This window comes from Martes martes (assembly GCF_963455335.1).
Source record: "Martes martes genome assembly, chromosome: 2".
Taxonomy (NCBI): Eukaryota; Metazoa; Chordata; class Mammalia; order Carnivora; family Mustelidae; genus Martes; species Martes martes.
In genome coordinates, this window is record NC_137889.1 from 99740829 (window position 1) to 99756279 (window position 15451).

At 38.4% G+C, this 15451-nt stretch overlaps 1 protein-coding gene across 1 annotated transcript in view; it reads right to left on the reverse strand.

Moving 5' to 3' along the window:
- The window catches only part of EIF4E (eukaryotic translation initiation factor 4E), a 41633-nt gene extending 26762 nt beyond the window's left edge, over positions 1-14871 (reverse strand). The window contains exon 1 of the mRNA XM_080830579.1: positions 14823-14871. Within this exon, the coding sequence (XP_080686705.1) occupies positions 14823-14840 (18 nt within the window). The 5' untranslated portion in view covers positions 14841-14871. The remainder of the gene's footprint in view (positions 1-14822) is intronic.
- Positions 14872-15451: the final 580 nt, after the last annotated feature.

The following is a 15451-nucleotide window of genomic DNA, read 5'->3' on the forward strand; positions in this document are numbered from 1 at the left end:
TCACTCCCAAAAGTGCCCAGAGTTGGATAATAAATTATACAAGGTTATCAAGGTACTTTTTCCAGGCTGCACAACACTACAGTATGTACTATGCCTTGCGCCACAGCCTCGGATGCAATACCTTCACTATCCTGCAAATGCATGGCACTGTCAATAAACTAGAAAAAAGGCATGAATGGTATACCTTACTCCCAACACACACACAAAATTCCACCAGGAAAAAAAGCAAGTAAATGCCAATGATCAATTATAGTGAGTTTATAGTATTATGTAAGATAGCATACTAAATGCCTATATGGTCAAATATCCCAGAAATACAGTCAAGTATAAATAAAATCCTCTCTTTATGGATACAAATAACTGAAAGGAGAAAATCATTTCATGTAAGTAAGATACGTAAACAGACCTCAAGATATATTATTCTTCCCTTTAGTCTCCTAACATTCAGCTCCCAGGTCTCTTTTTAGCAAACAATGCATTTCCCCCAGCACTCTCCATATGTAAATTAGTACGACTAATTAACTAGTACATAAGGACAAGTAGTCTTACCACTTGCCTTGTAAGGAATAAAAAAAATTGGGTGTAAACACTGAAAATTAACCACAAATAATTAAATCAATTATTTTGGTTGTTAAAGTAATATCAGCTAATTGACATCACTCTTCACAAAAGTGGAGGCTGTGGATTTTGCAGATCTTCCTCGTCTGTAATGAAGAATCAAAACAGTGACTAAAATGTCGAGGTGGAAAAACAACATAAGCAGATTTAGCAAAATACAAACCTTTTAAGCTTAAGGCACTGTTCCAATGGAGAAATTTTTTTTCATGTAAAGGACTATGAGACCCTAAATATGAATTCTGATTCAAAAGACAGTACTTTTTGACATTCTTTTCAACTGATGTAAAATGGCATCTACACAACAAAAAATATTGGAAGCTGAGGTATAGAAGGAAGAGCTGTGATGATTTGTACAAATTGTGTTATATCTATAAGTACTGCAAAATTTAACAGCTGTTCAATCTAATTAAGTAACAATAACCTAATTACCTGACTAAAATTAATGACTAGCAAGCACTAAACTTTTCAGTGAACAGAGTTGATTAACTTTGCAGCTCTATAGCTAAAAATGGTTATTTCTGGATAGACAGCAAGATATACTTAACCACATTTTACTAATATTAAAAAAAAAAAATTCCCTACAGGCCACAATTGAATTTCTGACCTTATGGAATACAATTTTTAAAACGTGGATGCATGTATCTTTAACTCTTCACCAGAAAGACTTGGAGGCATCTTGTTTCATTTGAAATCTGTCAGCCAAATTACACTGCACATCTTATGTAGCTTAGGAGAAGATTCCAAATTCAGAAAGGAAAATGTGATGACAGAGACATAAAAAATAAACATGTGTGATATAGAATGATAAGAAGGCTAATGATAAAACTTAAATGTCAATGCTACTTAAACCAAAGACTACCAAAAGACTCATATATAAAAAGACTCACATTATAACAACTAAGGAAATTTCTAGGAGTTAAACATTATAAAAAATTAAAAAGTGCTCCAAATAACATTAAAATCATGTAAGGACAAGCATTTTCACTGCATAAAATTACATTGGTTCCAGTAGCATGGCAATTTCTATTTCAATTATTCTTTAAAGCTTCATAATTACAATTCGTAAGGCAAACATTTTAAAGAATTTAACTACTGATTCTTTTTCAGTTTATTCCTTTTAAAATTGTAACCAAAATTTCACGACACTGACTGGAATCTTTACAGTCCCAGTTAAACAAGTAAGCAGCTGCTTTTTTTACAGCTGAATTTTCTAAATTCTACATGTTTTTTAGAAGTTCTATAATGTTAAAAGTTAAAGATTAAAATTGTGATATAAACTGGTTTTGTTTTGTTTTTTTTAATCTCTACACCAGTGAGGGGCTCAAACTCATGCCTCTGAGATCAAGAGTCATGCTCTACCAAATGAGAGAGCCAGGGCACCAAAACAATAATTTTAGTAAGACAATTAGAATTGTCCTTTCTTATTTCAAATATTTAAATTATCTTCCAGAAGAAATCAACCTATATTTCTTTTAAAAATTAGAAAACTAGAGACAGTCACAGTTTCAAATGTCCCCAGGTTTACAGAGTAGGTTATACCCTTCCACTTACTGAGCTTAAGTTAATGAACTACAAGCTTCCAAATATAGAAAGAGCTTTATTCTTTAACTCAGTAATTATACTTCTAAGATTTCTTAAAAAAAAAAAAGTATCAGGACACTAACAGTTTTGTGTATTTTATGTTAGTAAATAAAAAGTACAGTCAACAAATATCAAAAGATATGACCAAAAAGTAAAAGATCTACTATGGTGTTCACAATATAAGCACTAAATGTGATGCTTAGACAATTATTTTTAAATGTTAATGTAAATGTGAGAAAAGGTAGATTACAGAACTGTACAAACAAGAATCACTTCACTTTTCCAGTGGAGGGGAGGCACTTTTTAGGAAGTCCTAAATAAACTATGGTTAACATATTGTTCTGCGCAAAAAGAAATGAGCTATCAAACCGTGAAAAGACACGGAAGAATGATACTAAGTGAAAGAAGTCAATCTGAAAAGACTACATGCTGAACGATTCCAACTATATGACATTCTGGAAAAGGTAAAACTATAGGGGCAGTAAAAAGATCAGTTGTTCCTGGGAGTTAGAAGGGAGGGATGAATAAGCAGAAAACAAGATTTTAGGCAGTGAAACTCCTTCTGTATGATACAATGGTAAATACATGTCACTATCTGTCCAAACCCAAAGACTGTACAACACACCAAGAGTGAACCCTAATGTAAACTAGAGACTTCAGACAATGATGTGTCAATGCAGGTTCGTTTGGTATAACATATGTTCCACTCAGGTATGGGATGTGGGGGGCAGTGGTGGGGGGCTGTGCATACAGAAGTATACCAGAAGGCTCTCTACCTTCCTCTCAATTTTGCGTTTGGTATAACATATGTTCCACTCAGGTATGGGATGTGGGGGGGATTGGTGGGGGACTGTGCATACAGAAGTATACCAGAAGCCTCTCTACCTTCCTCTCAATTTTGTAGTGAATCAAAAAATTGCTCTTAAAAATACTGTTATTTAAAAGCAAAAGAGGCACCTGAGTGGCGCAGTCTGTTAAGCCTTCAACTCTTGGTTTCAGCTCAGGCCAGGATCTCAGGATCCTGAGATATGGAGCCCCACATCGGGCTCCGGGCTCATTGTAGAATCTGCTTGAGATTCTCTCTCTCCCTCTGCCCCTCCCATTCACATGCCTGCCTCTTTCAAGTAAATTAATAAATCTTAAAAAAAAAAAAATTTCAGGAAAAGAGGTACAAAAGATGAGGTAAGGGGAAAAAAAGGCCACAAACAAGAAAAACCAAAATATTACCAAAGAAAACCTAGTTGTTATGATTACAAATGACTTTTATTTTCTTCACACAGATCTAAATGTTCCAAATTTATTACAACAAAATTGTACTGAAACCAAATATATACTTGAATCTCCTGGACTGCTCAGTCTGTCCCAGTGATCTGTCAGTCTCATTTACACCAATACATTTTTAAGAGTTAACTTTGTTCAATATTTTTTTCTCATTGTAAGTCAAGTTCTCCATTCCTCTTTTCTCTTTAAAAATGTACTGCCAATTCTCATTTATTTATCCTTTCAAATAAACTTTATAATCATTTTATAAAGCAGGAGTTTGCAAACTTTTTCTATAAAGGGTCAAGGAGTAAATATTTTAGGCTGATGATCTTTCTATCACTTACTTTGTTTTGTTTTACAACCCTCTGAAATACAAAACATGTTCTTAGCTAGCAGGCCACACAAGAACAGCCCTAAGGCCAGTTTGTGGACCTCAGCATATAGTTTCCCGTCCCCCTGCAATGATTTTGGCATTCTGATTCAGTATATACTGAATTTAAGCATTAAATTCAGAAAAATTAACATCTTCCCAATACTGAATCATTCCCAAAAGCAAATTATGACTTTGTTTATTAAAGCCCTCCACTATATTCCTCAGTAGAACTGTATAGCTTTCATTTATGAACTCTGCAAATTACTTACTAGGTTTATAATTTAGGGGCACTTGAAGGCACTGGCTCCTGGGTACATGAAAGTGGCCAATTACTTGCTAGGTTTACTATACCTGGCACTTTCTGCCTAGTTAGAGAAAAAGTGTAATACTGTGTTCTATTATCAGAATGCAACAATAAGTTACTTTTTAAATGTCATACTAAGTGTTACTTTTTCTTTCTTTCTTTCTTTGTTGCTATTTAGTAATTCAGTAACTTTAAGCTCAAAGGAGAACTGGGTTAAGCACTCAGAAGTGTCTAGCACATGACACGTACTCAAATGTTTGAATAAATGATTTTAATTTTGTTCCCTCTCAGAATCCCACTAAAACTATAACAGATTTTTTTCTAAGCCCACAACTATAGAAAGAGCAAGGAAAAAAGGAAAAGGGCTGGAACACAGATGGACAAATGGTCACTCATCAATATATATAGCTAGATCCTAAGTCTCAAAAGCTGGCAGCACCTTTAGAACTGACAGTGAAAGGAGGAGGTAAATAAAGAGAATATGGCAAAAGCTATTTGAAAAATAACTAGATTCTTCAATTTCCTCCCTCCACCTTCACAGGATTGCTGCCATGAGTTCAAAAATAAAAAAGAAAATAAGTAACTTGGAGGGAAGAGGCAGGGAAAAGAAAATGCCTTCAAAAATATGTACCTATATATATCCTCCAAAGGATAAAATGTTGCATCATAATTATAGGAAGCTATAACGTTAACAATGAGAAGAGAAAAAAGAGAAGACATCTAGAAATTAAAATTATGACAGAAAAGGTTGGAAAATAAAATTTCCCAGAAAACAAAAGATAGAAAATGAAAGCAAGATTTAAACGTAAAAAAAAAAAAAAAAAAAATCAGAGAACTATGCTAGGCGATCTAGTATCTGAATAACTGTTTTAAAGAAAGGAAAGAAAAGAGAAATGAAAGTCACAAATAAATCTAAAGTGAAGAATAGGAGTTACCACATTAAAAAGTGCAATGAGTACCTAGCACAGTGGAACATGTCACTGTGAAATGGGGACAAAAAAAATTGGGGGGTTGAAGTAGGAGAACTGGTCACACAAAGCAAAGAAAAGAGAAGAGGAAAAGAAAGAAAAGGAAAGAGAAAAGGAAGTAGCCATCAGAATATCTGACTTTAAACAGCCACCAACAGAAGATGATCTGAAACAACGACTAAAATTCTGAAGAGAAGAATTTTACACCCAGCCAAACTACAGGACATTGCTTAATAGGCCAGGTCTCAAAAATATCCAACTCTTCATGTATCTTTTCTCAAAAAATTACTTGAGATGTGACCTACTGAAATGAAACAGAAAACCAAGACAACAAGGGACACAAAGGAAGTCAGATGAGGGAATCACGAGCATAGTCAAAGACAGGTATGTACCAGGTATAGAGAGTAACATCCAGATCGGAGCAATGTGATTCAGGCTACATTCTTCATCTGATGGCTATAATGATCAAGATCCTTATTATTCTACACTTAAAACAAAACAAAACAAAACAAAACACTGACTGCCATGGTTTGTCTAGCCCAGATTTTTAACTATACTTAACTCAGCTTAACCCTGTGTTGACAAAGTTCCCTTTCTCTCCTTTGTGCCTTTTCCCCTGAAACAGCTACAAATTTCACACCAAGGAACTCGCACTTAAAACAACACAAAAGCATCTTACTAACACAAAACACTCTCCTAACTCAAGGCTCTTTGCCTGGCTCACACCATAACCTGCCAGGTAACAACTGTGGAGTCCTATGTTTCCCAGAATATGTTCATGATCTTGCCCACTGGTTCCCCCAAGTGGGGCTTTAGTAGAGATTTGAGGAAGCTGAAGCCATCATAAAGACATGATGATGTCTTAGGTGATGAATACATAGGTCATCAATTAATTACTCTAAAACTTATGCACATGTGCATCTTCTATGTTTTTTACATATAAGTTGATCACAATTATAAAAAGAGGTGTATTAAAGCCCTGCCTTCAGCTCAGGTCATGATCCCAGGGTCCTGGGATAGAGCCCCACACAGGGTTCCCTGCTCAGCAGGGAGCCTGCTTCGCCCCTCTCTCTGCCTGCCTCTCTGCCTACTCGTGATCTCTGTCAAATAAATAAATAAAATCTTAAAAAAAAAAAAAGGTGCAGTTCTAAAAAAATTATAGCCTGATAGCCAACTGTAATCACAAAGTGTTTTATCTAACCAGTAGAGTTTTAATTTTCAATTTATTGCCAAAACATTTACCTTGCAGCTATACTACCTCATGTATGGAACCTTAGTAGAAGGCTATTATAAAATGAATTAACAAATAGTTAGAAATAACCCAAATGTATAGAAATACAATACAGAAATAACTATGTTTAAGATCAAAAAATGCAATACATACCATCAGAAAAAAAAAAAAAAGCAAAAGATTTATGAGCTGATATGCATGGCTCTAAAACACCTATTATTAAGTGAAAAACATAGTGTGCCAGATTAGTGTATACAGTTGACCACTTTTTTTTTTAAAGAATATATATCGTTTTTGCTTATACATATACAAATTTCCATGGAAAGAAGTGATGATGCTGGCTGTGTCCAGAAGTGATCTACCTGAATGGGATCAGCTTGAGACACAGACTTCACTATATAGTCTTTTGTACAAAATCTGAATTTCAAACAACATAAAGTACTGCCTATTCACAAATTTTTTAAAACAGCACAAAAAAGGCTACAGGACAATTTTAATTATCCATAGAAGAGCAAATAATTGCCTTTGAAAGTTTAAAATACAGACAGAAGTTTCCCTAAGATAAAATTCGATAATTTCTCCAACCAAACTGGTTATAGTTGATTGTACTTTACAAAATTAAGCCAAATACAATATGCATATGTTTATACCAGATAGGTCTAGATTCTACAGCTGCACTGTCCAATCTGGTAGCCACTAGGGACAAATGAAATTAAATTTCAATTAATTAAAATGACATTTAAATCAAAGTTAAATGAAGTTTAAAATTCACTTCTTTGGTGGAATCAGTCACAATTCAAGTGCTCAAAAACCATGTAGGGCTAGTAGCTACTGTACTGAATGGCACAAATATAGAACATTTCTACCATCACAGAAGTTCTCTTGGACAGCCCTTATCTAAAAGAATCCTCAAAAAACTGGTTAACAGTGCGGATGCATTGGAGAAGGGAACCAGATGGCTGGAAAGATAGATAGGAAATAGGTTTTAAACCATAAAAAGACAGGACGGAGTGCCCATGTGGTTTAATCAAGCTTTTAACTCCTCATTTCTTGGTTTCAGCTCAGGTTGTGATCTCATGATCATGAGATGGCCCATACAGGCTCTGCACGCAGTAGGGAGTCTGCTTGAGAGTCTCTCTCCCTCTCCCTTTACCGACTCACTCATGTGCACACTAGCACACTCTCTTTCTCCCCCCACAAAAAAATCTTTGGGGGTCGGGGGGGAGACAGGACTGAGCCTGGGCTAGGCAGCATCCTTAATGCTGCATGTTAACGCAGTTAATCCTTACTGTACTTCAATACAGTTTCTTTTGTAATCCTAAATATTTTACTTAATGCATTTAAAAAACATTATTCTGACAATGGAGCCATAGACTTCACTGCTAAAGGGATCCATTTGAATTCTGGACCATGAGCATGTATTACTAATTCAAGAAAAAGGTAAAAAAAAAAAAAAAAAGAAAGAAAGAAAAGCTAAATGGTAATTACCTATAAACTGAAATTCAAACGAGATTTTACAATCCTGAACATTATTAAAAAATACAGTGTACAAGTTCAAATGAAGAGAAGAGACAAGAAAAAAGAAAAGAAAAACCCGAATTGCTCCATACCACAGTCCATAAATCATTTGATGTATCTTTTTAACGATGGGTTTTGGGGTTTTTTGTTTTTTTTTTTTTTAAGATTTATTTGAGAGAGCATGCACACGCATGCGTGGGAGAAGGGGCAGAGAGAGAGAGAGAACCAGACCTCCCACTGGGCATGGAGCCTGACCCAGGGCTCAGACCCAGGACCCAGAGATCATGACCTAAGCCAAAATCAAGAGTCTGCAGCTTAAACAACTGAGCCACCCAGGCGCCCCTCAAAGACAGAATTTTATATTTAATTTACTTGTGCAAAATGATCTATATAGCAATTTATGCTTAAGGTAGGAGTTTTACTGACAATAAGGACTTAGACTTTTTAGTCTTGAATTTCAGTTTCTCTTTTTTTAATAGAATAGTAACACAACTTGGGGCCAAGGGCCTGAGTTTGAGTTCTAAGCTAGGCAGGGAAAAAAATTACTTGAAATATGAATTTCCCAGCTATTATTTATCTCAAAATATTAAGAGAATTAGGGAGAGAAACTACAAGAAAAAGATGTTTCAACTTTCCATTAAAATATTAAATTTTCTTTCCTTAGTTAATACTTGGAAGTTATCAGACTTTGTGACTGCATAAGGTGTTGCCCTAAGATGACTATGTAAAACCCCATAAAAATTCTTCATAAGAACACTAACACGGGACGCCTGGGTGGCTCAGTCATTTAAGTGTCCGACTCTTGACTGCAGCTCGGGTCATGATCTCAGGGTCCTGGGATCAACCCTGCATCAGGCCCCATGCTTAGTACAGCTGCTTGAGATTCTCTTACTCTCACCCTCTGCCCTTCCCCCCACTGGCACTATCTCCCTCTAAATAAATAAAATGTTAAAAAAAAAAAAAACGCTGACATTAGTTCATATAAATATAAAAATCTTATTGATGGTCACTATAATAAGCAGAGCACTGAACGATTATAATTTCTGTTCAGCATTTTATAGTAACAAGTTTAAAACATACAGCTAAAAATATGCAAATATACATTTTAGCTCTAACAATTACTGCAAAGCCTTGAATTTCAGAGAAATGGTCTTACTACTATCTTCCTCAAACACCTGAGCTTCTAAGACTAGCAACATTAGGGGTGCTTGGGTGCCTCAGTGGGTTAAGCAACTGACTCCTGACTTAGGTTCAGGTCATGATCTCATGAGATTGAGCATCTGGATCCGCACTCAGTGGGGAGTCTGCTTGAAATTCTCTCTCCCTCTCCCTCCACACCTCCCCAACAGGCGCTCATGCCCCTGAACGCAGGCACTCTCTCTCTCTCACTTGCTCTCTAAACAATAAATAAAATAAATCTGTTAAAAAAAAAAAGGCTAGCAATTATTATACTGAAACATTTTCAAAAGAACTGCTTAACTCTTAGTCCTTTCATCAAAATTACTAAGAGTACAAAGGTAGTTATTAGTAAATTCCATAATGACAAATTCTTAAAAACTTACTGTGTCTTTACTAGCAAATATTTTAATTGGCAAATCATTTGATTTTGATTTGACAAGGTCCAAAAGCAAATGAGAAAGGCGGGGGGGGGGGGGGGGGAGTGACCATTTGCTTTCTTCAGAAATCTATCCAAAATGTTGTGGACCAGTTTCTAAAATATAAACTTAGGTGTAACAACTTGTTTAGTCCTTGGATTTAGACACCACAGTGCTATTTTCTTACTGTACTTCGGTTATCAGTTATCTAATACTGTAGTACAAAAGAGCCTAAAATGTCCACACATTTTCTTTTAGAGCTGCAGCAAAATACCTAGTTAATCAAATTAATCTTCCCAAATCGCATAAGGAAAACACATTACATGGCCATTGGAAAGACTGTGTCATGGTTAAGAACACATATGCTGGAATTTGCTGCTTTAGTTTGAACTCCACCCCACCATTTATTAGCTGTGAGATCTTGAGAAAGTTAGTCACACAAAGTAACTTAATCGCTTTGTGCCCTGGTTTCCTCATCTGAATTAAGGATAATAATATCTCCCTCACAGGGCTCTGTAGGATTAAATGAATTAATATATGTAAAGTAATGTGGTGCCTGACATACATAAGTGCTACATTTTAATTAAGAACTAAAGATCTGCCTACATTAAAAATCAGTTACAAATAGGTTCTGCTTAAAGGCCATTTTTTTCCCTCAAAAGATTTTATTTATCTGACAGAGCAGGGGGTGGGGAGGGGGTGGTGAAAGGAAGGATGGCAAAGAGAGGAGGAAGAGGAGCAGACAGGGAGCCCCACATAGGGCTAGATCCCAGGACTCTGGGACAATGACCTGAGCCAAAGGCAGATGCTTAACTGGCTAAGCCATCCAGGCACCCCTTAAAAGTCATTTTTAAGACAACTGCTTAGAACTCTATATCCATATCCCTGGAAATTCAATGCTGGTTAGATTTGTCTTAATGCCACAGAAACTTACTGAACAATGTGACTAAATCACAGCTTTCCATTGTTTCTGTGGAATAATGTATCAAAAGTTCCAACTAGAGGGGGAAAAAAAAGAACTTATTTTCTGACCATATTCTAGGTACCTGCAAGTCAAAAGTGATCCTTTCTTTTTTCTCCAGATATAAACAGGAACTTTCAAACAAACAATAGTGATTTTTATGATAGGGATAGGGTTGGGAAGAGTATCTCAGGATTGTACAGCATAAGCTTTGCATTTCTTGCCAATGACTAAGGACTGATAATCAAAAAGCAGCCACATGAATTTCTGAGCAAAAAGAGGAAAAGGTGAGTATACGTATACATGAATACACCTGCATGCAACACATTCATGGACTATTAACTTGGTATACCTAGGTCTTCATAACTAACAAACTGTCATCTCTGAATACTGAACTTGAAAATCAAAATCACTGTAAGCTATCTTATTCCCATTTTCTCAGCTAAACTTAGAAATTTCAGTCAAGGTCAAACATATTAAAATTAGACTATAACCCCTGCTCTTTTCTACTTCTCTAAAAAATCTCTACAACAAAGATGGGAAAACTAACAGGTACCAGAAGAGCAAGAAAATTTCCAGTAGTAGCAGAGAAGGAAAAGTAAAAATTATCTTTGCCAGAGTAACCATTTCACAAGTTCCTTGTTATATCCAGGTACTCTACTACATTTTTAACCTTATATAAATTAAACATATTTCAGTATTGCCTAGAATTTGCTGTCCAAATTGGATTAAGCTTACCTAATTCATTTAACACTGTATGCTCTGCAACTTCAGTGTATAAATTAGGACTGCTTTCTAAACTGGGTTTCTCTAGGTCAAATGATTATGGATAGTATTAATTCAAAGTGTAAAATGAGGTGAAATTTGAAACATAAACACCAGAACCAAATTTATTTGGTTTATGAATGAACTTTGATATATACTGGGTTCTTTCATTAAGGTGAAAACATAATATTAACTTGCAAGGTCTGCTTGTCAATCAACAGTCTTTGATTAACCAAAAACACTGAATTATATACAACAGATTTGTCAATATATACGTAAGCCTTATTTACTTTAAAAAAAATTTTTTTAAGATTTTTATTTATTTATTTGACAGAGATCACAAGTAGGCAGAGAGGCAGGTGGGGGCGGGGAAGCGGGCTCCCTGGCTGAGCAGAGAGCCCGGTGTGGGGCTTAATCCCATGGCCCTGAGATCATGACCTGAATGGAAGGCAGAGGATTTAACCCACTGAGCCACCCAGGTGCCCAAGCCTTATTTACTTTTAATAAGCTCTTTGCAGTGCAAAACATGTTTCTAAAGGGTAAAAATGGAAACATTAGTTCAGCCAACTGTCCAAGTTGATTCCAGTTATGCAATTAAGGTAGTTTTAAAAACCCAAGAGATACAATGTAAAACTGTATACCTCCACTTTAACTAAACACACAAACAACAAAACCCAAAAAACCTCTTACCTTAAAAAGAACCACAAGTCAAAAACCAGCCCAACAATGAAGAATGCAGAATGAAGATAGCTACAAAGAAACGTTTTGCCACTGGAAGCAAGATGGCCGGGGGAAACTGCCTTGCCATTTTCACTACTAATATTAAGTCTAATTTTGATCTAGCCAAAAAGTCTAATTTTGACCTAGCCACAAAGTCTAATTTTGACCTAGCCACAGTTCAAATACCAAGAGACTAACAGGAAAACATTGTTTATCCCAATGTTCAAAATTTTCCCATATTACCTACATGGAGGTAAAATGCTTCCTTTACTTTGACCTATCAAGCTTCTCAATAAATTTAGTATCTGTAAACCACATCTTAATGTAACTGATCTCTTAAACACATCTGAAAAAAATCAAATAATATCAAACAGAAAATGACTGATATTTTATGTAATTTCCATCGTTAAAAATCTACCAAATATCTACAAAAGGTGGGACAAGCAGGAAAGGCCCATGACTCCTTAAGTGCTTACCGATTATGCCCAACAAAAAAGCAGTAAGGAAACTCACAACCTAGGTGAAATAGCAATGAACAAATATAAATATGGTTTCTGTAGGCTTCAGCAGGAATACCTCAACTACAATCAATACTAACCAGCTGCGGTTTAAAAACAACCACCTCCCAGTATTTACAATCATCAAAGAATTCTAAGACTAACCTATGGAAAGGGTGCATTAAAGGTGCAAAAAAAAATTGCCATTCTCACTAAAAATAAACATGTCAATGTATTTTACATACATCTTCAAACTACTACTGGCCTTCCACTTTCACACACTTAAGGTTTTTAGGTTCCCTACTCCCCAAATTTAAATGCAGTATCCAAGTTTCCTTCTGTCAGCAATAGAATGAATACTATACTGTATCACCCACCACATCACTGAGAATTAAGCTCCTTAAAAGTTAAATTGAACAAGATATAGAATCACATTTTGTATAACTTTGTATCCTAAAAAACATTTGGTATAGTCTCCTAAACATAAAAGAGACTATTAATGTTCACTGACTCAAAATAGTCCTTCAACACTTTGTAGTTCTGTTCTGCGCGGCTGAAAGAAAACTGCATAGCTTTGCAAAATCCAAAGGGCCTAAATGTTACCTAAACTTCACAGGATACATCATTATTTCACAGCTTAGAGGTTTTAGCCTTGCCCCTATTGCTCGCTGTAATGCTTTTTAATGATATTGGTAACAGTAGGGAGGAGAGCAGATCCAGTAAAAAGTGGACATGGGAACCTGTTAAAAGGGAGTATTTTCATTTTCATCCTTTACCTTTTTATTCATGTAACATTAATGTTATAAAGTCAGTTAACTGTATCAGCAAGTTAAGAGACAGTTCTGCAGAACATAAATGAAAACACGCACCAATGAGGAACAAGTAACCAAAGAGAACTGCCGTAGACTCTGGCAACAAGGTAAGGATAGTTCACACCAACGTAATGAAAATAAGTCTTTTTGTATTCTACAAACCTTCCATGACTAATTTTTCATCTAGCTATAAAAGTCTCTAAAAAGTCAAAACAAACTGGTTAAGTCATTATCAAAATCACAAACTATCATTAAAGATACACAAAAATATCTGGCAACCAAGGTCTAGAACTGCTTCCAGAGTGTCAAAGGTCTTCTAGTTGTTAAAACAGTCCGTTATGCCTCTAAAACAATTTCACTTAGATGTGACATTCCTAAAACTGCAACACAGGCCTGTAAGTTTCAGTGAGCCAGTGCCGGCAAAACCAAACATGACAAAGATATCCTCTCCTTCGGGCGGTAACTACCGAATTACTGTTCTGGGATCGGCTTGCTTCACTAAGTTTAAGATGGTGCCTAAACTGAAAAGAAAGCGGCAGAATGGGTAAAGGAAAAATAAAGAGAAAACTGATTTTAAAAGTTAAGTTCCTATTTCCAATAAACTATGTCTTAGAAATATTTCAGACTATAAAGGTTGGGAAGAACAGATGGATCAAGACCCATCCGCATTCTCTTGAGACGTGCGCACTGCGCGGAAAACGATGAATGAATGGAAGATAGGCGCGTGTGAAATGCAGCAGGTCCGGCCGGCAACCAGACCAGCAGCAGCGATCTGTAGGCCTCGCTCCTCCCCCTTCCCTCCTCCATGACAGCCCAGTATCAAGCATGGAGGGGAGAGGACAATGTGATCCCCCTTTTTCACCACCACCACCTTTCAACCTACTCTGAGAGCTCTACCGCGCAACACGAGGTTCTCCTCCCCGCCCCAAACCTTTCTCGCCTCCCCTGCCGCCAACCCCAGCAACTCTCGGGCGCGCTGGAGTAACATGCGCTCGCCCCTCTCGGCTCCCCTCGGCGAGGTCGAAGCTTCTCCGCGCGTGCCGCGGAACCACTCCCGCCCAACCCACCCTCCCGCAACGCGCGCCCACCGGCCCCTTGGCCCACCGGTATAAAGACCCGCGCGCGCCTCGCACACGGACCCCCAGGCTGGAGCTCGGGAGGGAAAGAGGGGCGGAAAGGCTACCCCGGGGCTCCCTCCTCCATCTCATTCCAGGCCGGCTCGCCACCCACCCTCCCTGCGGATCCGGGCGCCCGCTCGAGCCAGTCTTGCGCCCCTCTATCCTGAAGACATAAACCCCACACACCCAGCCCAGGACCCCGATCACTCTCCACTCTAGCAGACCACCTCACGGATCCGCAGGAGGCGCCGTGCCGCCCCACCCCCACCCCCTCTCCCCCTGCTCTTGGGCCCCCACCAGAACGTGTGCGCTACACGCCGCCTCGGCCAGCCTCCGGGGCGCCCCCAGTTGCCCGCGGAGAGGTCAGGCCCAAGAAGAGGGGGAGGGGGCAGCAAGGGGTAGCGTGCGCGCCGGGAACGCCGTCCCGCGGGGTCCCCCAGTCCGAAGGGAGACGGAGCGCGGGGACCGGTGGGGGGGGGGGGCAAAGGCAATACTCACCGGTTCCACAGTCGCCATCTTAGATCGATCTGATCGCACAACCGCTCCTGAAGGGGGGGTGAGAGGAAAAAAATGAGATTCAAACCGGATTGGCCGGCTACTGTCCACGTGACGGACGTGTCCGTTTGGCCCGGCGGCGCCTGCGCACGACTGCGGCTGCGTGGGTAACAAGAGGCTTCTGGGAAGTGGAGTCTCTCTCGCTCACTCTTCGCTCTCCCTCTCTTTTTTAAGGGCAAAGAAGTTTAAAAAAAAAAAAAAAAGGACTGGTCACGTGGTCGGTGGGTAGGGTGCGCGGTTCTCGGCGGCGGACCCTAGCGTGGCGTAGGGTGGTTTTCAGTCCTGAGCTCTTCCCGCTGGATAGCTGCTGTCGCGTTTACTGCCAGGCATGCTTGCTGGGCCCTTTGTTGCCCTGTCCTCCCATCTTCCCCGGAAAGTTGGGAACTGCAGGCTCAGCACGCACAATGAGGCTTCATTTGCTTAGTTGAGGTCCTAGGACAAGTTGTCTATTTAAATTTTGTTTGACTTCCCACCATTTTCTCTTGCTTTCAGAAAGAGGCGGCGATGGAGAGTTGTTATTTAAAGCAACCAGCCCTCCCCCGTCCCCCTTTTCTGCTAACGAGGGTGGTCAC